This window comes from Rhinatrema bivittatum, chromosome 3 (assembly GCF_901001135.1).
Source record: "Rhinatrema bivittatum chromosome 3, aRhiBiv1.1, whole genome shotgun sequence".
Lineage (NCBI taxonomy): Eukaryota > Metazoa > Chordata > Amphibia > Gymnophiona > Rhinatrematidae > Rhinatrema > Rhinatrema bivittatum.
The window spans coordinates 136,930,667-136,955,400 of record NC_042617.1 but is presented as its reverse complement, the minus strand read 5'-3'; the positions used below and the strand labels follow the sequence as shown (position 1 = coordinate 136,955,400).

The window sequence follows — 24,734 nt, the reverse complement described above, 5'->3', positions numbered from 1 at the left end:
GAATTCTCCCATCTGCTAGCCTCTCTCTATTGCTTTTGCCTTTCCCCAGCTCAACAACCCTCTCCAGTTCTCCCTCCCTCTTATGACTTGAACCTCTTTCCCCATGCTTGATCTCTCCTTCCCCTCAAGCCAATCCTCCAGTTCGTGTGCTACCTACCCCTTTGGTTGACCTCCTCCCATCTCTATTCCCCCACCAGCTTTCTTTCTCTTTACTCCTCCCCAGTTCTTTCCCCTCATCCCTGCAAAACCTCCTAGCTTTCTGTTTGCACTTCCCTCCCTTTGGTAAGATCCCCAGCTTTATCTGTCTGCCCTCTAAGCTGGGGAGGGACAGAGAGCATGCTCCCCCTTCTCAGCTCATCAAGACCCCTTAGCTTTGTCAGTCACCCCATCTTTAGATGGAGTGACTGACAAGTTAGACAAGTTAGAAGCTCTCTTCTAACTTCCTAAAAGCTTGCTTCTACTCTCTCCACAGGACCCCCAACTGCTCCCTCATTTGTTTAGGCTGCACAGGCCTGCATGGACCAATGTAGACTCCCAACACTCTTCTGCTGTGCATAGGCCAACCCACTACTGCTCCTTTCTGACTTCCAGCTGACAAACCCTGTTCCTTCCTCTCTGCCAGTCCGTGCAGATTTCCACTGCCATTGCTGCTGCTTCCTGGTCCCCAAACTAATTCTGTGGGACAAATGCAGAGTTCTTCACAGAAGGGGAAGAATGGAATGGGAGAGATTAAGGGTATGGCAGAGGGAAAGGATAATGCCAGGGGAAATAGAGCTGAGTGAAAATGGGGTCAGAGGAAAAAGTAGTGAGTTTAAAGGAAGAGAAGATGAGCAGATTCTTCCACTGTGATTTCAGAAAAGGAGAAGGTGGCAGGGTCCAGAGGAAGGGGAGAGGAATGAAGTGGGGGAGGAGGAATTAGAGGTGACCTGGTTGAGAACTAAAGACTAATTTTGTGAACCTTGTCATCAAAATAGTCAGCCATAGTCTGGGCAGCCAATGAAGAGGATAGGGGGGAAAAGTGAAGGCAGTTTGAGAAATAAATTGAGTATGGCAAAGAAATGGCAAGGGTTAGAAGCTAGAGAGTTTGTCAGATGGACATAGTACTCTTGCTTGGCAAGTGCAGTAGCTGACTGGAAGGAGGTCAGCATGAATTTGAAATGTATGAAGTTGGCATGGGTAGAGGATTTTAGCCAGAAATGCATTACAGAGTAGGTATAGGAACATAGGGAAATAATTCTCGGGGGTGAGTCAAGGCTGGGGTTTGATGTACCTTAGAAGGTGTGCTGTAAGTAAATATAGTGCTGTAAGAAGAAATTGCCTCATCAACTGAGGAGAGACTAAAGGAGTGATGAGACATTAGTGAAGAGGATACAAGGGTCAATACCCTGGAGATTCCTGAAGGTGTTCATGGTGACTGGATGAGGCTATGGGGGAGGGTGGTTTAGTGCAAAACTTATATGATAATCAGAGACAGCATTTGGAGGAAAGAACTAAGTCAAGGCAGTGACCAAATTGGTGAGAAGGAGTAAGAATAGAACTGAAGGTCAAAAGATATTAAGGCAAGGAGTTTTGAGGCATAAGAGTCAGAGTATCATCAGCATGAAGGTTACAGTCCCCAAGAAGGAGGAAGACTTATCAGGAGACTGATAAATGATAGCTACCCTGAGAGATAGTGGAGTGAATAGGCAGATGGAGTGGCCCTGAGGTGAAAAGAGGAGTTGAAATGTTCAGGAGGGTGATAGCAGCAGTCCAACTCCACCACCATAGCCTACTGTGCAGGGTATATGGGAGAAAAGAACCTTCATGACAGACAGCAGTATCTGAGGCAGAGTCCTCAGTCAAGGTGAGAAAATGAAGAGGTCAAATGTAGTAGGCAACCTTGATAGAAACAGAGCAGGCATTCCACAGAGAACATGCGAAAGAGACAGAAGAGGGAGAGAGAGTAGGTAGATAGGGATAAGTTTGGAAGGGTAGTGGTTTGATGTGCACGGGGTTAAAGTAGCTTTGGATGGCCAGGATTGGGAATGGAATCACCAATTGAGTGGAGGAGGAAGAGATTTCGAAGATGGATGACAGAAGTGTCAAATATTAATAAGGATGAGATGCTCTCAGGGAGAGTAGAGATGCCTGGATAACGGGAAGAAAATTCTGAAGCTCAAGAACAGTGGACAGGGCAGAAGACAAAATGGCTGGTGAGGTGAATAATGTGGAAAATGTAAATAGTAGATATTTGCAGAAAGGAACAAAGACTGGGGAGGATTATCATCAGAAAGAATAGATATAGCACAGCCACAAATAAGGAGGGGAAACAATCTGAGAAAGTGCTATGCAATGCATCTCCTGGCCAGCTCATAGAAGCCTAAATGGATTGGGATATCCTCTAGACTCCCATCAAGGCAGCTGAGAGAAATATACATATGTATGGCAACCATCTTAGTTCCGGCCAGCTCGAGGAGAGGTGCAAACATCAAGGGAGCCGGCACCGGTGGCGATTGTAAGCAACCATCTTAGTTCCGGCCAGCTCAAGGAGAGGTGCAATCATCAAGGGAGCCGGCACCGGTGGCGATTGTAAGCCTCGTAAGGCTTTCAGCACTGCCTCTTGGACCATACGGTCCAATTCCTCCTGGGAAGCAGGCATGAATGACCCGGCAATCAGGGTAGGAGGCAGGCTAGGCATCACCGGAGCTTCTACAGAGGCCCGTGGAGGCTTGTTGGTGCCCAGCACCAGTATCTGTGGGGAACGCCTAGGGGTCCCAGGTCCAGAGGAGGATGGGGGTTCCTCTCCCCGGGCCCTCTTCGCAGGCGACTCAATGGAAGTCGATGCCGCTGTGGTATCGGTGCCGGTGTCTATGTTTCCCTCGGTGCTCGGTTCAGTCTTTCCCCAGCACCGAGGACGATGACGCCGATGTCCTCGATGGGAGTCTGTGACGGACGGTCAACCCTGACCACGACGCTCCTGGCGAATCATCTCCGAGGTCGATGGACCCTCCCCACAGTCAATGGTGCTTGAACTGGCATCGATGGAGCAGTGCGTTTTGAAGGAAGTAACTGCTCCATTTTGTCCAGGCAAGTGCAACAGCCTTTGGGGGTCATTTGTGCGCAACTAGGACATAGACGATCATCGTGCGAGGGGCCTAAGCACAAACACAGATTTCATGCAGGTCCATTATGGACATGGTCCTCGGACACTCAGGACATTTTCTAAACCTGGTCGCAATGACAAACATTTTGGTGGGCGTGCAGTCGGTGACCGTCGGGTACCGAAGCGGTAAGCCACCTGGAACTGACTGCAAGTACCGGAGAAAGCACTTACCGAGCATTGGAGGGAACGGAGCGTGATGGTGGACCCCGGTGAGGGATTTTTAAGAAGATACACTGCAAATAGTTCCGTAAGGAAAGCTGTGAGAAATTTCTCACAGAGCTCCTAAACCGTGAGGCAACTGCTGCGTGGAAAAAAAAAGAGACTGAAGGGGGACCCTTGGCGGCTACAGGGTTAGTGGCATGCTGGGCATGCTCAGTGTGCCAGTCAAAGTTCTAGAAATTTTGACAAAAGTGTTCCGTGACAGGGCTCCATCTGATGATGTCACCCATATGTGAGGACTACCATCCTGCTTGTCCTGGGAGAAAACATTTTACTTTTTATTAAATGGAAAAAGCACCATACATTATACTGCAGTGATTGCTTAATGCCTGCTTCAGAGTGGTAATGATTGAGTACTAAATAAGGTGAACACACAATAAGTTACTGCAATATTTTGGCGTGGAAGACGAATTAAAACAACCCAAAAGATAACATATAAAAACAATGATATTCTACTTCAGTTTCCTCCTCTTCTTTTGCACTTGCACTTAAGTTGTCCTTTTAAAAAATATGGTACTGGTAAAGAACCCCAACATATTCTTGTTGGGTATTTTGGATCCTAATGTTTCTTCTTAAAAAAAAAAAAAACTACTTTCACAGATTATTACAGCAACTTAACTTGAAATTGTATCTTCTGGAAAAATGCATTTTTGCCTAGTAAGACTTCACTGCATCAATGTATTTGGAGGGCACATTACCTAAGCAAATTGACAGTTATTAGGAATGACAGTGTTGTAAATTTTATTGCTATTTGGGAAGCTTTTCAGACATGGTATAATATTTGACTGAGTAAAATCTGGATACAGCTATAGGTTTGGTTCTTTTTTTTTTTCCAGTTTTTCCTTTCTCAGATTTGTTTGGAATATGTGGTGGGGGGGCAGGGGATTGTTTTAGATAAGGAGGAATATGAGGATTGACTGTTTTGGAAAAATTGAACCCAGGACTATTACTGGGATTGAGTTGTCTTCTTTGCATGTGTTCTATTGTTGCTGTTTCCTGATTCAATCAAAAAAAAATTTGCGTACTGCAGAACAGAATAGAATGATCACAATAATAGTGGGAGAGCATCAAGAGAAATCAGAAATTATGAGTTAAGAATTTAAGCTCAAATGCTTTTAATGAGTTCAATGCTAAACAAATTCCAGGTGCCAGGTCACCATAGTGTCTAGAAATCATATTCTGGTGCCCAGGATGTGTCTAAGAATAGTGGGGCCACTGCAGTCTCAAAAAAAGTAAGGGCAGTTGCTGGGGCAACCAGCAGTGTGTTCATGGTGCCACTGGGAAGACTGCGAGAGGTGGGGCGCGAGAGATGGTTGCAGAGGTATAAATGGACAAAAAAGGTTACAAAGGGCGTGAATGCCATCCAAAACATTTTGCTAGCAAATATTCTCTGGTGGCGACTGCATATTTCTGTGTTAATATTATGTTTAGTCCCTCTATATGCTGATGCCATTCCCTTGGCTCCTTCCTCCCTGCCTGCCCTTCCTCCGATGCTGCTGCTCCCAGGTTTCCTTCCTGACTCGAAAGGAATTGAAGCTGATGTGTCTGAATTACTTGTTCAAGTAACTTTAGCAGTTCTTTACAAGACCCTAATGTGGAAAATTAATAGTTAAAAGTGATATTGTCCGCCAATAGGTGAACACAAAGACAACCTACTTAATTTGTTTTTAAACTACAACTTTCACAAGTGTGGGGAATGTTCATGCATTCTTTCGACAAAAAAACTGAATTGGGATGGGGAAACATGTACAGACTATGAAATAGTGTTGTCCAAATAATAATAGATTGTAAAGTTATAAATTAAACACCACAGTAACCTCATATAATCATTGCAGATTAATTTTGTGATTTTGGCAAATCCTAATGTTACAACAGATTATTACATCTTAACTACTTCTCTATAACAAATACATTCCTCAGACTCATTTGCCATGGAGGTTAGTCTTGACTAGATTGTAAACTCCAAAGAGAAGAGACTGTCTCTCATGTTTATCTGTATAACACTGCATATGTCTACTAGCACTTTAGAAATAAGTAGTTGCAGTAGTAGTTCAGAACAACATAGCTTGTATCTAAAACTGTTTAGGAAATCTAATGCAAGAAATGCCAATTGAACTTCAATCTTACCTGTTTCAAGTTTATCTTCTGAAGTATTAGCTAAGAGTGGCGCAGTGAGGACATGCATGCAATGGTTATAGAAGAAATTAAGAAACTCGCTTTTTTCAGTTTTCTGTAAAAAAACAAAAACACAAACCAGAATTGTAAATGCAATGGCAATTAAAACTTGGTATAATGGTGATTCATTGAGGGATAAGATACATTATTTAAATACCTGGAAAATATTAATGCATAAGAAGCAAACCTTTTTGAATGAAAAAGAAACTGTAAAACTAGAGGTCATGACACAAAGCTCCAGGGGAGTAGACTCAGAAACAATGTCAGGAAGTATTTTTTTCATGGAGAGGATGCTGGATGCCTGGAATGCTATTCCAGAAGCTAGTGGATGAGACAAAAATGGTAACAATTAAAAAAAAATAATGGGAGACAGAGGATAATAAAACACTGAGTAATCTGCACAGAAGGGCAGTTCAGCCGGTAACAAAGTGGCCTGACTACTTTGTGCTAAAAGGAATGTATTGAGGTAACCTGCATGGAGCAGAGATTACAATCCTAAACAGCACTCAGCACACCATTTTGGTCTTTTATCTGCCATCATTTCCTGTGTCTCTATGGCAACTGTCCATTACATACCAACATTTATAAGGAATGGCAAGGCCTCTGGTAATTAGTTTGTTGTAAAACAGCATTTAGTTGTGTGTTCCTTGTTTAATACCAAACTTCCTAATAATTACACTTTCCAAAATCAAGGACAGACACTGCAATAAACCCACATGGCATATCAGATTAAGTGGCACAATAAATCAAGGGACCTATGGCTTACAAGTCACTTTTTCTACATGCATAGAAACAAACAAAATGGTAGAAAAAGACCATCAGCCTTTCTAATTTGCCCATCCACACCAACTAATTTAGTTTTATAATCCCTGCTACTTCCTCAGAGATCAGATCCCCTGTGTTTATCCCATGCTTTCATGAATTCAGATAACATTCTAGTCTCCACCATCTCCACAGGATGCCTTTCCATGCATGCACTATTTTATCTGTAAAGAAATATTTTCTTAGATTACTCCCGAGTCTACCCCCTTTTACTCTCAAATCCCATGACCGCTCATTTGAGAGCCTCCTTTCCGTTGAAAGAGACCCACCTCCTATGCATGAAAACCTTGAAGATATTTAAATGTATACCATATCTCGTCTTTCCACTAGGGTATGTGCGTTCAGAGCCTTATGCCTTTCTTCATATGCTTCTGAACAAAAACCACTGATTATTTTAGTAGTCACCTTCTGGACAGACTCCAACCGGTTTATATCCTCTTGAAGGTGCGGTCTCCAGCATTGTACATAGCGTTCCAAATGAGGTCTCAGAGAACTATCCAGAGGTAATATCACCTCCCTTTTGTGTTCCATTAGAGAACTTCTTACTTGAAAGCACCGTCTTGATACAGAACATAGCTGAATTTATTACATTTTATATTAGGTGACTTCAAACATTTATAGTATCCTGTGAAATTTAGTAAAACAGTAAAGATTCATTACCCATTTGTATGTTCTTACATTAGCTGTGGCTAACATGTTCTCTGGATCAATTAAAGTACGTAAGATTCCCATTAATTGAACAGCTCCTCCAAGCTCGGGGTCAGTATCGCAGATCATTTGTTCAATAACTACATTGATGAGCAGAATATCCTAAAAAAAAGTCAAAGCAATTAAACACATTTTCCTGGAAACCCCACATATACTAATAGACAAATCCATAGAGACACCAACAGACATTAACTATCACTCTTAGCAGGTTCCAATTTTGACCATAAAACTGGAGCTCTAAAGTTACACATGTCCTATGTTTATTATAACACAAAAAAATAAAAACACCAACTCCCTAAAAAAAATTACATGATCGAAAAGAATGAGGAACTGTTTTGGAAAAACATTTCAGGCATCTGGTGCCTAACTTACAGCGATTTGAATATACATACCGTATTTTCCGGCGAATAAGACGACTGGGTGTATAAGACGACCCCCCCTTTTTATACACATTTTTAAGAAAAAAAATAATTTTACACTCAAACAGGAGCAACCCTATCTATGAAAGGGCAACACTACAAATACCGTATATCAGGCCCTAAAAACCAATACACCTCTTATTAGGAAAACAGAACTAGCAAGCAGCTAGAGATCCCCACACAGAAATAATTGTAAAACTATACAAATAAGCCGAATAAATGTTTCAAAACAGCTATGAACAGAATAACATCCAACAATTAAAAACTCATAAAAACTATTAAACATTCTCCAAACACCAATAAAATATTTCAAAAAAGCAGACACATCACATAATATTAAATAATTAAAATGGCAGTCAATCAAGAAAAATAAACTTAAAAAGCCACCTTTACTTACCCCCTCCAGCAGCTCTCCTATTCCTCTTCCTCAGGGCCCATGTCTCTCACACACACACCATACCAGTCATGTCCCCATGACCAGTTTCTGTGTCTCACACACCAATCATTTCCCAAACAGTCTTTGACACACACACCAGACACCTTCCTGAACAGTTTCTCTCATGCCATACACACACACAGGCTTCCCACTCCCGTGTTCTGCTTACTGTACATATACGGGCTTCTCACTCTCATAATCACTTTCTCTGTCTCACACACACACACACACACCAGTCTCTCATTTCCATGTTCGCTCTCCACGTGCACAGGCTTCTCATTCCCTGAATCACATTCTTTCTCTCACATTCACACACACCGTCACCTTATCAACCAGTCTCTCTCTCATGCACGCACACACACACAGCCCTCCCACTCCCATGCTCTCTCTCACATAATCAGGCTTCTTACTCCCATGCGCTCTCTCACATAATCAGGCTTCTTACTCCCATGCTTTCTCACATACTCAGATTTCTCACTTCCATGCTTTTTCTCTCTCTCACACTCACATACACATCAGTCATCTCTCTGAGCAGTCACTTTCATTGTCTCTCACATATACACACACATGAGCTCTCTGACCAGTTTCTCTCAATCACACACATGCTCTCAATCAAATGCATTCTCTCACTTACACACAGGCTGGCTGGCTGCTTCTCTCTCTCTCTCTCACTCACTTCCTCTCCCCTCCCCCAGAGCACAAATGGTAGCTGCTGCAGTCTCCTCCTCCAGACCCCGCAGGCCAAAAAAGAAGAATCTCATCGGCCGCGGGAGGCTCACGCTGCTGTCTCCTTTCCCTATTATCAGCTGCTTCAATTGCTCGGGGGCCGATGCTGCTGTCGCCGCTATTTTTTCATGCGGCACGGCTCTTTCTCCTTCCCACACACCGCGTAAAGGCCAGCCGCGGATGCCACAGCTATTTTTTTTTTTTTTTTGCACCACTGCCGTTCCCGCTGGGCTTGAACGTGCTGATAGCCCAGCGGCAACGGCAGCAGGGAAGGAAGAGCAGCGGGAGAGACCGGGAGCACGCGACACACCGGTGAGAAGCGCTGCCCTATAAGACGATACCCGGCATATAAGACGACCCCCGACTTCTGAGAAGATTTTCAGGGGTTAAAAAGTCGTCTTATTCCGGAAAATACGGTAGTCCTATTGTGAATAATGCCAAAAGCAAAGTCAAGAGAGAAACTGTGCAGCATAAAAAAAGGCTTGTCACATCTGAAAAATGTTTTACTTACATCATCGCTCTGCTGGGCTTCTTGCATTACAAATTCTCGGACCATGGAGGGGCTAAACTCTACTAGATATGAAAATATATCTGTAGCAGCAGATCTGATCTGTAAATCGTCCATACCCTAGAAAAATCAATATTTAATTAATAGAGTTAAAACAATCTACATCACACAGCAAAGCATGATTTCTTATAGAATGGTTGAGAAAAAAAATGAAGAGTCATGATTTATTAAACATGACTACACATCTAAGTCATTGATACAAAAAGTCTGTGCATCATGGGATATAGTACTAGCCAATAGCAAAACAACTTAAAAAATGCTTAATGGCATCACATATCTCTAACCTAATTGAAATATTGACTGGACACCAGGATGAATATCAGAAAGGATTAAAAATTTACAAACACAAAGGACTTTTGATCCAGGGTATTTTATCAGTGCAGAATGTTGATTTACTTTAAAGAATTTCTCTTACGTTTCTTTTATTTCTTAATTGCTTACCAACCTAAGCAATTTACAAAACATATATAATAAAACATTAAAACAATCACTGATCAAAACAATAACCTTATATAAATACACATAAATATAAGCCAGTTCAACTTCAATAATTTTAATTCACTTTTCTTTTCTTTTTTTTTTTTTTAAAGGAATCAATCTATTTGATCTGGGTTTTTTTGTTCTTGGTTTTGTTTTTTTTTACTTTCTAGGAGCAGCTTAAATAAACAGATTGTTTTCAGAAAGGATTTGAAAAGCATAGCCTGGAAACTGAAATAACTAGGCCTTTGGCCTAACTCTTTACAAAGAACCTGATATATACCAAACTCTTCTAGTTATACACACTTAATTACAGAACTATTCATTCCACACAAAATCATCCTGAAATCTCAACATAAGAATACATTAGATGAAAGGGCAGTGGACCTTAGCCAACCTCTGAATTAATGGGAACTGGACCCAAATCTAGGTTAAGAACAAAATAAGTCACTTCCACATTAATAATGGAAAATGTGTACAAATTAATGAGATGTAAATAACTTTAAAAAGCTTAGCCTTAAATCGTATTAGGAAATTTGTTTCCACGTTGGAGAAACTGTAGGAAAATTCCTAAATTTAGCCATATATGACTGATTTATTCATTTGATTTCTATGACACCTATTCACGGCTCAAGGCAGCTTACAAAATTCACATACATAATGTGTCTTTAGTAAATAAAATAAAAAAAACAAAAAACAAAAAAAACAATGCAAAGAACAAAACAAATATAAAATCTTTCCATGTCTGGTACCAGAAGTACCTTCAATTTATCTCAGTCTCATGGTTGCATACTTGGGAATCAATGTATCTATGCATCAAATACTATGCGGAATAAGTGTATCTTAAGCAGCTTTGTACTTATTGTTACAATTAGAGATGAAATTAAACAAATCATTTCCTCAGTTGATTTATTTCTCCTCCTAAGTTCTTGGGGGTCTAATGTGGATGTGTTAGATCAAATTTTCTTTTTCTCTTGATATTCAGTGGTTTTTGTACACCTGGGTAATCTAAAATCTTCATAAATAAAATATTTAGAAAGAATTTAAAAGACATGCCTTTAATAATAGATGTCTTCCTTTTAGGATTACCAACCACAAGCAACCGAGCTGCGGCCAGCATTCAAACAGTAAATGTAGCAACCCAACACGAATGCTGGAATGAAGTAATACAGTCCCTGATATTTCAAATGAGTATATAATTGCAAAGTTTATTTTATTCAAAAATCGGCAACTCCATTGTTAAATGAACAGTCTTGTATACACGCAGGGTCCCTGCGGGGGGACCCTGCGTGTATACAAGACTGTTCATTTAACAATAGAGTTGCCGATTTTTGAATAAAATAAACTTTGCAATTATATACTCATTTGAAATATCAGGGACTGTATTACTTCATTCCAGCATTCGTGTTGGGTTGCTGCTTCCTTTTAGGATTGCCAGTGAAAGGTACATATCCAAAGAGAAACTTTCTACATTTATGCTAACTGCAAATAGATAGTCAAAGGAAATGAAATGGTGATGTCCCTCTGCTCTTTGTTTGGATATTTGGCTTTTACTCACTCAATGGAACAGCTTACCCAGGATAAATATGAAAACAGAAATAGAATAGGATACTGGGAAACTGTTCTTAGACCAGGTAGAAGGAAACCATAAGGGGCTGGAAAAGCCAACTTAGCAACTTTCAATTTTTTTGAAATACTGCATGCTGCAAGCTTTAAGGTGTGTTAATTTGCCAGTTTTTCCAGGAGAATGAATTTATTAAAGGCAATATAAAATTGACTTGCATATAAACATTCTATTTAAACACTGAGACTGCCCTATCTTGCAATGTGATTTTAAATTGCAAGAAAAAAGTGAAAATATATCAGAACGACTGCCTATGTTCCCATTGCCAAATTTTTTTCACTTTACATTTACAGTTAATATTCTGTCTTACATACATTCCTCTTACAAAAATCTCCGCCAGCAGTGAGGTAAAGCTTATACTAAATACTTTACACCACGACACCCCACTCACACTTTATACAATAAATTGTAATATGGGATGATGTAGGTTTCATACACAATCTGTTGCATGCCTCTACGGCCTTGCTCACAGAGATTTCTTTGATGTAATCATGAACCTACCACCTCCTTTCCAACCTCATTTTTTAAAATTTGTCTTTAAATTTGTTATTTATATGTGAAAATTGTCTTGTGAAAATTTAAAATCAAGCATCTTGTTCCACTCTTTACTAACACTTCATTTAAATGCAATCTGTAGCAGCTTTGCGTACGCCACTTCTATTTCATAACCTCTTCAAATTTCCCTGATTCACTTAGCTGTCAATTTCTCCCAACATGGCCATGTCTCGAAAAGAAGTTTTCTTCATCGGGTGAGTCCTTGTTTCATCTCATCTCTTGAAAGGTCTTCTCCTTCACTGCAAACATTTGTTCTTTTAAAACTAGTCAGCAGATCTTTATTACACCAATGGAAAGTTGCTTAAATTACATAATCACATCTTGATCCAATAACCATCCTTCAGTTCAATTTAATCAGCTGGTTTGTATTTCACCTGTGAAAAATTACCTCGGTAACTTTTTATTCTTGGTTTTCTATTAACAATGCCCATTCTATTTTTTCATTTAGTCCTAGGGGAGTAACAGCTTTGAGTTTAAAAATCCAATGTTGTTCGTGAAAATTTAAACTCTTCTTCAAATCACCTCCTCTAATATTTTCTTCTACCGTATCGATGATGTCCATATGAAAAAAATATTGTCGATGTACAGACGCCAATATACAATCTTCTGCCACCATTTAGACTGGTAAATGTATTGTTGTTCAAACTCTGCCACGTAGATGTTCGCCACAGATGGTGCCAACGATGACCCCATTGCTATTCTGTGGTAAAATTGAAGGAACAGAATGGAATGACCCATGACAGATTATTGTGTAAGGAGGGGGGGCACAAATTGTGTTACAAAGAATGTTGTGTATATTATTTAATGTCCTTGTCCAAAGATTCATGTCAGACAGACCTCAAGGGCAATAAAAACTAGGTTAATAGAGCACAGATCGCGGCTCAACACAAACACTACGGAAGCCCCGATGGTAGAACACTGCATAGGTCAGCAACATGAGTTTGAACAGCTTCAATGGACAATCATCGATACGGTGGAAGAAAATATTAGAGGAGGTGATTTGAAGAAGAGTTTAAATTTTCGCGAACATTGGATTTTTAAACTCAAAACTGTTACTCCCCTGGGACTATATGAAGAAATAGAATGGGCATCGTTAATAGAAAACCAAGAATAAAAAGTTACAAGGGTAATTTTTCATAGGTGGAATACAAAACAGCTAATTAAATTGAACCGAAGAATGGTTATTGGATCAAGATATGATGCCGTAATTTAAGCAACTTTCCATTGCTGTAATATAGATCTGCTGACTAGTTTAAAAGAACAACTGTTTGTAGTGAAGGAGAAGAAAAACGCCATTCCTTTCAAGTGATGAGACCCAACAGTGAGGAGATGAGATGAAACAAGGACTCCCCCGATGAAGAAAACTTTTTTGAGACATGGCCATGTTGGGAGAAATTGACAGCTAAGTGAATCAGGGAAATTTGAAGAGGTTATGAAATAGAAGTGGCGTACGCAAAGCTGCTACAGATTGCGTTTAAATGAGTTAAAAGAGTGGAACAAGATGCTTGATTTTAAATTTTCACAAGACAATAGTTTTCACATATAATAAATTTAAAGAAAAATTTAAAAAAATAAGGAGGTTGGGAAGGAGGTAGGTTCATGATTACATCAAAGAAATCTCTGTGAGCAAGGCCGTGGAGGCATGCAACAGATTGTGTATGAAACCTACATCAACCTATAATCACAATTTATTGTATAGAGCAGTTCTCAACTGGTATGTCGCGACACACCAGTGTGTCGCCAAGCACACGCAGGTGTGTTGCCACACTTCCTGGTCCCCTGCTGACCCAGCTGCTCCCCCTACCCGAGCAAGACAGGTCCTACACCTGGGCAGAATGCGGCAGGACAGCAGGAATCAGCGGCTCTGGCATGCTCTCTTCTTCCCGCCCCCCCCCCCCCCCCCCCGGTCTGGAAGAGGACGTGGTGAGCAGCGGGTGCGTGCGCGGGACGAAGAGACCTTGCTAGTGCGCTCGGCATTGGCCCGAAGAAAAGAAGAGAGGCGCAGCCTGAGGAATGAGCAGCGCAGCTCAGAGAAAAACGAAGAATGTCGTCAATCCCTGCCTTTAGGGTTAGAAGTGGAGGAGGCTGCTGCTGCCGCTAGTTCAGGGGAGGGGGGGGGGGAGAGAGTGAATGAGCAAGCATGTGTGTGAGATCCTGTGTGTGTGAGTGAGATAGCATTTATGTGAATGATTGAGAGCCTGTACATGTGAAAGAGTATGTGTGTGATTGAGAGCTGGTTTAGGTGAGGGAGCATGTGAGTATGTGATTGAGAGCCTGTGTGACAGTGAGAGAAAGAGAGAGCATGTTTGTAAGCATGTGAATGAGAGTCTGTGTGTGAGAGAAAAGGACAGCATGTATGTGTGTGATTGAAATCCTGTGTGTGTAAGCCTGAAAAGATAGACAGCATGTGTGTAAATGTGTAATTAAGAGCCTATATACAAGTTCTCCACCTCCTTAACATATATATGAGTATGGAGAATATTCGAAGCCTGGTGTGAGGACCGTGACATCCTTCCATGGACAGTCAAAATCCCCATGATCCTGGAATTCAGGACAGCGTGAACAAAGGGTTGTCCTCAACTCCATCAAGGTGCAACTGGCCTCCCTTGCCAGCTTCAGACCCAGGGTGGATGGCACCAGCCTAGTGGCCCACCCAGACGTCTCCCACTTCTTAAAAGGGGTGAAGCACATTCGGCCACCTCTAAAGATAGGAAAGGGAAGGAGTGATAGGGAAAGAAGAGGATGAGTGAGGGGAGGAGGAGGAAAGGGAGGAGGAAGAGTGGATGAAAGGAAAGGAGGTGTGAATGAGTGAGAGAGGGAAGGAGGTGGGTGAAAGAGATGGAAAGATCAGGAGCAGCATCATACCACTTCCCGAGAGGAAAGAGTAGTCCCATTGGCTGTGTGGGCTGAAGGTGGAGGTTGCTGGTGTTTAAGATGTTTGCTGTTTTGAACTATTTCATTGATTTTTGGGAACTTTTAAAATATTTTTATTTGTTTAATTTTGGAATGTTATATTAGCTGTTTTGAAATATTTATCTTAATATGTTTTTTCTATTATGATTATATCTCTTAATTTTTGTTTGTTTCTGTGGCAGCATGGTGATGACATTGTTGCACTGCATACAGAGTCTGGCTTGTTGTGGGTTTCCAGTTCAGTTTTTGTTTGTATCTTTATATTTATACTTTATGGACTCTTTATTCTGTATTTGTTGAGGGGCTATCTATGTTCTGCATGTGTAATCAAGGTGAGGTATTTTGAAGTATAGTAACTTTTAAACGGGCACATTCATCAGCCTGCGACCAGGGATGTGGCTATTTCACAGCATGCGCACATATGTTATAAAATAGCCTGATCGCACACACACGTGTGCACAATTTTAAGTGGGCATGCATCTGTGCTCGCAAATGTCTCTTCTACTGTGTAAGTGGGATTTTAAGAGATGCACGCAGACATTGCCAGTTTTACCAGCTCATTCTCAGTTCATCCAGGTAAGGAATAGCTTAATGGCCTTCCTTCTCCCATGTTTGCCCCGACCCTTAAAATCCTGCCGATCTGTCTATTTGTCTTTATTACTTGCATGGCATCCATAGAAGAAGTAAAGTTACATGGCAGGAGACCCCGGCGCACACCTATGCACATAGGTATTTACATGAAGATTTCAATGTGAAATCCAGGAACACATAGACCTGTCTCCATCCTTTTTTTTTTGGAACTTTTCATTTTTGCACTTAACAGCAAGTATAAGCACATTCAGACGACTTTTAAAATCCACTTGGTGCGTGCCGGCCCAACTTGTATGCATATCTCCTGGTTTTGCAAGCTGGGCTTTTAAAATTAGCCTTTTAGCATGTAGTTTCTGTGTAGGGATCTATAGCAGCTTGGCTTGTTCTGTTTTTGTCATTTTCTCCTTTATCACTGTCTGGTTTTCTTGCATCAAACATTTAATTAGTCTGGGAATGAATAATTATACTTTTATTTATGCAAGGAATGTATGTAAATACTATATACACCACGACACCTCACTCACACTCTATACCAGTGGTTCTCAACCTTTTTCCCATCGTGACACACCTGACAGACTACGTTCACGTGTGTGACACGCTGCTCATTACAATTTACGCCGGAAATAAAAAAATAAAGATCCAGTATTATTTTTATTAAGAATGACACAAGGAAAAGATACATATTGTATCTGAACAGAAATTGCATAAATGGTAAACATACCACACCAAAACAGCACCAATGTCCAGCACTTAACAGTAATCGCCTTACCTAAGAAAAGGCAACACTGAAAATATTACACCAGGCCTTAAGACAATACATTTCCTATTAGGAAAATGGACCAAGTCAGGCTGCTATAGAGCCCTACACAGAAACTACACCCCAGCAGAGAACATCACCTGAATCACATGTGCTGACCCTCACCTAACAAAGAATAAAGAGATCAAAACGCATAACTAGAAGCATGCAGAAAAAACTGAATTGGAAACCGCAACAAGCCAGAGTCTCTCTGTATGCAGTGCAACAAAGGAAAAAAAGAAACATCACCCATCCTTATAAAACAAATCAAGAAATTTATTTATTTTATTTTATTTCGTAATTTTTTTATATACCGCGGCACGTTAATAACATCACCTCGGTTCACAATAAACAGTAAATCAGCAACAAGCTTTACAGTCAATATGAGAACGAAATCAGGTGTACGTAATAAATCAATTAAGAACAATTAAGAACAAAATTAAGAACTAATAACAGTTAAATTAATGATAATCATAATCAATCGATCAGAGATACAAGATAATCATAATCAATCGATCAGAGATACAAGAACAAGTAATTGGCATTTCAGAAAAATGGAAAAGGAAAAAATGTGAGTGCGTAAGAGCGAATTCGTAAAAATAATATCTAGGGTGTGTCCTGCCTTGTGTGTGGGGCCCGAGACCATTTGTTTACATCCGAGGGCATTTAGAGTAGAAAGTGTGGCTTCACATGCTGAAGTAAGTGGGGAGAGGTCAAAGTGGAGGTTTAGGTCTCCTAGGATGATAGCAGGTATGTTGATGTCAACACTCTTGATCATCAAATTCTTCTATCCAGTTTGCAATCCTTAGGTATCACTTCAAAGTATTCAATTGGTTCACAACTTATCTGTCTAATGAAACTCAGCAAATCAATATTGGTCCTCATTCTTTCAACCCCTACACTGTCTCTTCTGGTGTTCAAGGTTCTTCTCTTTCTCCTATTCTTTTCAACATCTATTTATTTCCTGTGTGTCAGTTACTCTCTGCTTTGGATATTCAGTTTAAAATCTATGCTGATGACATTCAGGTTTTGGTTCCTTACAAATCCTCTTGGTCAAATACTCTCTCAACTGTTGCATTATATATAAATACTATCAATACCTGGCTCTCACATAACAGTCTTAAACTAAATCCCATTAAAACAGAAATAGTTCACTTAACTTCAAGTGCAAACCCTTCTAACGGACCTCCATCTCACCTTCTACTAAATGGAATTTCTATCCCAATTTTAACTCAAGCGTGTAGTTTAGGGGTGTTATTAAACAACACATTTCCACAATAATTAAAAAAAAAATCGTTTTATAAAGTACATATGCTAAAATGCCTTCGTCTGTTTCTTTTCTACCAAGACTTCTGTACAGTTCTCCAATCACTGATCTTTTCCAACCTCGATTACTATAACGCGCTTTACTTCGGTCTCCCAGATTCAGCAATTCAACCTCTTCAGTTAATCCAAAACTCGGCTGCACGTATACATAAAATAAGAACATACTAACTGGTTCACCCTTAAAAAACAACAACACATAACTCCAATACTGTTTTCCTTACATTGGCTTCCCATTAAATTCAGAATCCAATATAAAATCTTGTCCATCATCCACTTACTCATATATAATCCTGCTTCGACTTGGCTATGTGCTATTCTATGAATATATAAACCAACAAGACATTTAAGATCATTAAACTAAAACTTATTAGATGTCCCTTCTGTCCACCTTGCAAGATTAGATATTAGGAAAAGGAAAAGAGCCTTTTCAGTTGCTGGTCTATTAATTTAGAATACTTTACCAATTACTCTTCAGCAAATCGCAAATACCAAGGAATTCAAAAAAACATTAAAAACATACCTCTTTTCACTTGCATTTAATGCCCCTACGTCAGAACACACAACTTTTTCTCTCTACCTCCAGCTTATATTTATGACCTTTTGTTGTTGTCATTGCATTGTTTTGAATTTTGATTTAATTTTATTAGTCTCTTTTTATTTTATGTTAAAATTCCAACTTATTTTATGTATGTATTTTATGTGAACCGTTTTGACCAATATTTTATTGAAAAAGCGGTACATAAACAATTTTAAATAAATAAAACTAATTAAATGAATAAACACTCACACATATATACCAGTTGTTATAAAGTTCAACTTTCATAAACTATAAAAAAATTTTCAAAGCTAGCCACCCTAAGATAACTATCAATGGCAGGGGGAATGAAGAAAAAAGAGGATTTATATTCAGACAACCAAGAAGGACTGAATTGCACAGTCTGGGTAAACAAATAAGTGTGGGAGTAGCTTGCTTATTGCGGCGGTTACTACCCCTAATCAATTAAGCCTGATACTTCACCTTGAATGCATATCCAGCGTGGCTCTCTGCTTCAGCAGCAGGAGGGGAGTGAGGAAAAGAGGATTTACATCCAGACAATATCTAACAAGGCATTGATCTGAGCAGTATGAGTAAACAAACATCAGGGTAACTTCTTGTTACAAAGTTTACTACCCTCAAACATTAAGCCTTATACTTCACTTTGATGCAGCTCCAATACTGCTCTCTGCATCAATGGCGGGGGTAGAAGGAAATTGGAATCAAAAAGTTACCAATAAGGGCCCTGAACTCAGCAGTCGGGGTAACAGAACGTTATGGGAAAATAAGTGTGAGAGCTTGCTGGGCAGACTGGATGGGCCTGTTGGTCTTCTTCTGCCGTCATTTCTATGTTTCTATATATAAACCTGATAAGCTATGCAAAAAGTTTTCCTAAAGTATGCCAGAGAGAATGAAACCAGTGATCTAGTAAAGGTCAACAAGAAGAGTTCCAGTGACTAGCAATATTTCTCCTAGCTGCCACCACCAGCATAGAATTAGCTAATTATATACCTTTTTTTTTTTTTTTTTCAAAAATACAAACAATCCAAATTATGACCAATAAAATAACTTGCTCAAATGGGAGCAAAATCTTTGCAATCTTACAAATCCAAGAAATGATCTCAGTTCAAGAGATCTTAATCACAGGACAAGACCACCAAATATGTATGAAAGTACCATTTTCACTACAACCATGCTAAAATACTTTTATTTATTTAGTATATTTAGCTCATGTCTTTTCATTGTAGCACAAGGAGAGTTACATTCAGATCCTGTAGTTATCTGCCCTGTCCCCAGAGGGCTCACAATCTAGATTGGTTCCTGAGGCAATGAAGAGTTAAGTGACTTACCCAAAGGTACAAGTAACAAAAGTGGAATTTGAACCCTGGCCTCCCTGGTTCTCAGCCTATTATTCTAATTATTATGCTGCTCCTCCACTCCAATATAGAATTTTTAACCCCATTTTATATAACCTATCAGAGTATATCACCACCTATACAAAAAAAAAAAAAAAAATCTTGTACCCATTTTCTTCCATATTAGTAATTATAGAATTTTCTTTGTTAAGGTGATTGTATACATCCTGCTACTTTACCTCAGAAATGCAGAAACCTAAATCTTTTCCCCACATTGATTTCAATTTCTCTAATACCTGCCTCTGTGAAGCTTTTCAGAGGGTTTTAATTCCTTTCCGCAACTTGATTTATAAGGCTCCTTTAAAAATAGGACTTTCAGTTGTCTATATTTGAATAAAGAAATGTTCAGCATCTGATGTTTAGCTTTAAGGTCTTGGACAGAATTGATTATTCACAAACAATGACATGGACATTTAAAAAAAAAAAACAAAAAAAAAACATCCTAGAAGCACAGACCAGATGTATTCCACGCATTAAGAAAAGTAGAAGGAAGGCAAAACAATTACCAGCATGATTAAAAGGTGAGGTGAAAGAGGCTATTTTAGCCAAAAGATCTTCCTTCAAAAATTGGAAGAAGGATCCATCAGAAGAAAATAGGTGAATAAAATAGGTGAATAAACATGTAGACAAATGTGAACTGGTAGGTGTGGTGTATTTAGATTTTCAGAAGACGTTCGACAAAGTCCCATATGAGTCTTCTAAGAAAACTAAAAAGTCATGAGATAGGAGGTGATGTCCTTTTGTAGATTGCAAGTTGGTTAAAGATAGGAAACAGAGTAAATTAAATGGTCAGTTTTCACAGTGGAAAAAGATAAATAGTGGAGTGTCTCAGGGATCTGTATTTGGACTGGTGTTTTTTAATATATTTATAAATGATCTGGAAAGGGGTACAACAAGTGAGGATCAAATTTGCAGATGACACAATTATGCAGAGTAGTTAAATCTTAAGCGGATTGTGATAAAATGCAGGAGGATCTTGCGAGACTGGAAGATTGGGCTTCCAAATGACAGATGAAATTTAACGTGGACAAGTGCAAAGTGAAGCATAAAGGGAAAAATAACCCTTGCTGTAGTTACACAATATTAGGTTCTATCTTAGGGGTTACCACCCAGGAAAGATCTAGGCATCATAGAGGATAATACATTGAAATCATCGGCTCAGTGTGCTGTGGCGATCAAAAAAATCAAACAGAATGTTAGGAATTATTAAGAAGGGAATGGAAAATAAAACAGAATGTCATAATGCCTCTGTATTGCTCCATGGTGAGACAACACCTTGAATACTGTGTGCAGTTCTGGTCACCGCATCTCAAAAAATATATAGCTCTACTGAAGAAAGTGCAGAGAAGGGAGACCAAAATAAGGGGTATGGAATGGCTGCCCTATGAGGAAAGGCTAAAGAAGTTAGGGCAGATGAGTTTGAAGAAGAGTTGACTGAGAGGGGATATGATAGAAAGGACTTGAACAAGTTAATGTAAATCGGTTATTTTCTCTGTCAGATGATAGGACCAGGGGGCACACTCCATGAAGTTAGAAAGTAGCTCATTTAAAACACATACAAAAAAATTCGTCACTCAGCGCATACTTAAGCTCTGGAATTCATTGCCAGAGTATGTGGTTACAACATTTAATGTAACTGGATTTAAAAAAGGTTTGGATAAGTTCCTAGAGGATAAATCCATAAACTGCTATGACAGTAATTACGGTAGTAAGCTTGTGACCTATCTAATGTTTGGGTATTTGCCAGGTACTTGTGACTTGGATTGGCCACTATTGGAAACAGGATACTGGGGCATTTTGGACCCTTGGTCTGACCCAGTATGGCATATCTTATGTTCTTTTGTAAAGATTTGACTAGTATTTACAATTCCCTCTTCATTCCACCCAGAAAAGTGCTTTTTCATAAAATGGAATGGTCGCCTAGTGGTTAGAGCAGTGGGCTATGACCCAGGGAAATCAGGGTTCAAATCACACTGTCGCTCCTTATGTTCTTGGGCAAGTCATTCTACCCTCTGATGCCTTAGGTACAAAATTAGATTATAATCCCTGTAGGGATAGGGAAATACCTATAGTACATGAATTTAATCTGCTTTGAAGTACCAAATAGCACAATATAAAAATCTAAATAAATCAATCAAAATAAATAAATGCTGAGGAAATTCAAGACATTTTTATCTAGCACCATTTTTTCCATTAGAATCCAGTGCTTTACAGGACATTCGTGTAGCCAGTAAACGATATTTTTCAATAAAACACTAGAACAGATTAAAATCAGGTAATCCCTAGCCACCCTCAATCTTCTGCAAGCAAAGTATACTAATGAACACTCTAGGGGGCCGATGTAATAAGACTCACGGTGAAATCATTGCTAGTGTCTACGTGTATTTATTTATTTATTTAAGTGCACGCAACAAAAGCAGGCACCTCTGCAAGATGTAATAAAGGACACATATGCAAATGAGATGTGTGCTGAAAATCCAGGCAGAAGTAAAACAGGCACAAAAACACGCACAAATACGCATGGTCAAGGCCCTATGTAATAGAACAGGCAGAAACCGGTACTGAAACCCACATTAATGTGACACACGTTATTCATTTTATAAAACAATAAAGAAGTTAGTAGTCTGGGAGTGGAAATGAAGATAGGTAGAGCAATATCTAGGCTCTTCATGTTCTGTCTCCGACCGCGTGGCAGCAGTACCAATGGATGCATGCAGGCACTGTAATGCAACAGAGATTTCTACAGCTGACTCACAAAAATGTTTCAAACCTCCAGAAAAAGTAAAGGTAATCCATGATTACCCTAGAGTGAACGGGTCTCCAGACATGCACTTTTAACTTAACTCCTACCCTAACCCAAATACTTAAAAATCCGTGGTCAAAAATCTGCACTAACCAATGCATGGCTCTCTACAAAACCCATGAATAGTTAACTGTCTCATTTACATGCACTTGCACTAAACCAGCCGCATGTTTTAAAGTGCGTTTATGCACACATTTTTCCCATGTTGAATCCTTTAATACATACCTGCATAAGTACCTGCAAAAACCCACAGCAGCTTTAGTGCTGCTTATTACATTGGCCCCTAGGTTTCTTATTCTGCCAGACAAATTTAGTCACTGTTCTAGTAATTTCTTTATAAAACCCATTAGGAATTGCTATCGGCAACATTTCAAACAAAGGATAACCTGAGAAAGATATTCATTTTAATAGTAGCTATACTTCCAAACCATGAAATCTGCATTCATTTCAGCAAACAAAGAAGGGAAATTAAGCACATATTTTACTCACTAGAGGAAATGTTAATTCACAAGTATCTGACTGAACACACATACCATCTATAAGGAAACTGCATCCAACCTCCTTTTATATTCTGGATCTCTTACAATGGAGAAATTACTTAACTGATGATTTCATTTTCCTTAGTGTAGACAGATGGACTCAGGACCAATGGGTTATATGCTCCCCTGCTATCGTTGGAGACAGAGTCAGGTTTCAAAGCTGACGTCACCTTAGATATACCCCTGCAGTGACCTCAGCCATTCAGAATTCTCTTCAAAAGCCATTGTGGACTAACTACTGAAAAAACTTGATTAAGACTTGATTAAGACTTGATAAAAATGAATAAAAAATGAAGACTGGTGACCTTCACCGTACTCAACCAGACATAAGCGCTGAATACCTGCCAACTTACAGCAACCCCAACCCAGGAGTAGGGAGATGGTTTACCAGTAGTCCCTTGGGCACGAGGTTCATGTGCATTCCCTTGTCACTATTTATGGGCAGCTGAGGGTGGGTTGCTAAGTCCGTCTGTCTACATTAAGGAAAACGAAATTATCAGGTAAGTAATTTCTCCATTTCCTAGCGTGCAGCCAGAAGGACTCAGGACCAATGGGATGTACAAAAGCTACTCCCGGATGGGGAGGGAGGCTGTGGTCCAGTTAGCACCGCCCTCGCAAAGATTGCGCCCTCTCAGGCTTGGACATCCAAGCGGTAGAACCTGGAGGTTTGCAAGGAAGACCATGTCGCTGCTCAGCAAATGTCGACGGGAGACAGTAGCTTAGCTTCTGCCCAGGATACTGCCTGGGCCCTAGTGGAATGAGCTTTCATCTGAAAGGGTAGATGTTTGCCTGCCTCTACGTAGGTTCCTATGATCACTTCCTTGATCCAGCGGGCTATGGTAGCTCGCGAAGCTGCTTCACCTTGTTTCCTTCCCCTGTGAAGAACAAATAAGCAGTCCATCTTGTGCACCGGTTCTGACGACATTTATGTGGCGTAGGAGGCAGTAGTCTTCCGAGTTCTATCTAGGGACGATAAGGAAATGGACTAGTTCATTTGAAACTCCAAGACTACCTTTGGTAAGAAGGAAGAGATGGTGCAAAGCTGCAACATTCCTGGAGTCAGAGGAATGGCTCCCAACATGACAGCACCTATAGTTCAGAGATGCGATGAACTGAGCATATCGCCACCAAGAATACGGTCTTCAGCGTTAGCAGGCATAGGGACAGAGCAAGCAGCGGCCAAAACAAAGGCCCTGTCAAGAAGTCCAATACCAGGTTGAGGTTCCATAGGGGGACTGGCCACTAAGGGCAGTCTGAGGTATTTAACTCCTTTCAGGAAATGAGCCAAGTAACGATGCGTCAACAAGCGGGCTCCATTCACTTCGCCTCAAAACAGGAGAGCCGCCACTTGAACCTTCAAGGAGGTGAGAGACAGTCCCTTGTTTAGGCTGTCCTGTAGGAATTCCTGGATTAAGGGGATCTTGGTTGTCCAAGGGGGCACTCCATGTTCGTCGCACCACGCCTCAAAAACTCACCAGATCCTCACATACGCCAGGGACATGAGAGCTTCCGCATGAGGAGCAAGGTTGCGATTACACCCGAGTATCCACGCTTTGTCAGGCAAGCCCTCTCAAGGGCCAGACCATAAGACAAAAATCAAGCCGGGTCCTCATGAAGGATTGGACCCTGTGGAGAAGGTCCTTGTTGGGGGGGGGGGGGGGGGGGGAGGCGGCATAGGGGGCTCTGGCACCAGAAGCCTCCGCAAGTCTGCATACCACAGGCGTCTGGGCCAGTCTGGGGCCCAGAAGGACTAGCCCTCTGTATTGTTTGATCTTGCAGATGACTTTGCCCAGCAGAGGCCACGGAGGGAAGGTATACATTAAGACCTCCTCTGGTCAGGTCTGAACCAGGGCATCGATTCCTTGGGAGTGCTGACCTCTTCTGTGACTGAAGAATCGGGGGACCTTCATGTTAAGATATGGCCAGCAGGTTGATGGATGGGAGG

General features: G+C 40.4%; 1 protein-coding gene across 7 annotated transcripts in view; it reads right to left on the bottom strand.

Moving 5' to 3' along the window:
* PPP4R3B (protein phosphatase 4 regulatory subunit 3B) overlaps positions 1 to 24,734 on the bottom strand; it is a 287,048-nt gene that overhangs the window by 95,324 nt on the left and 166,990 nt on the right. For 4 of the 7 annotated variants that reach the window (XM_029593745.1, XM_029593743.1, XM_029593748.1 and 1 more), the window contains 3 exons: positions 9,159 to 9,275; positions 7,019 to 7,168; positions 5,489 to 5,591 (listed from right to left, as the gene is read on the bottom strand). In XM_029593745.1, coding sequence (XP_029449605.1) covers positions 5,489 to 5,591; positions 7,019 to 7,168; positions 9,159 to 9,275 — 370 coding nt within the window. The remainder of the gene's footprint in view (positions 1 to 5,488; positions 5,592 to 7,018; positions 7,169 to 9,158; positions 9,276 to 24,734) is intronic. The other 3 variants (XM_029593747.1, XM_029593749.1, XM_029593746.1) reach the window with 1 other exon arrangement.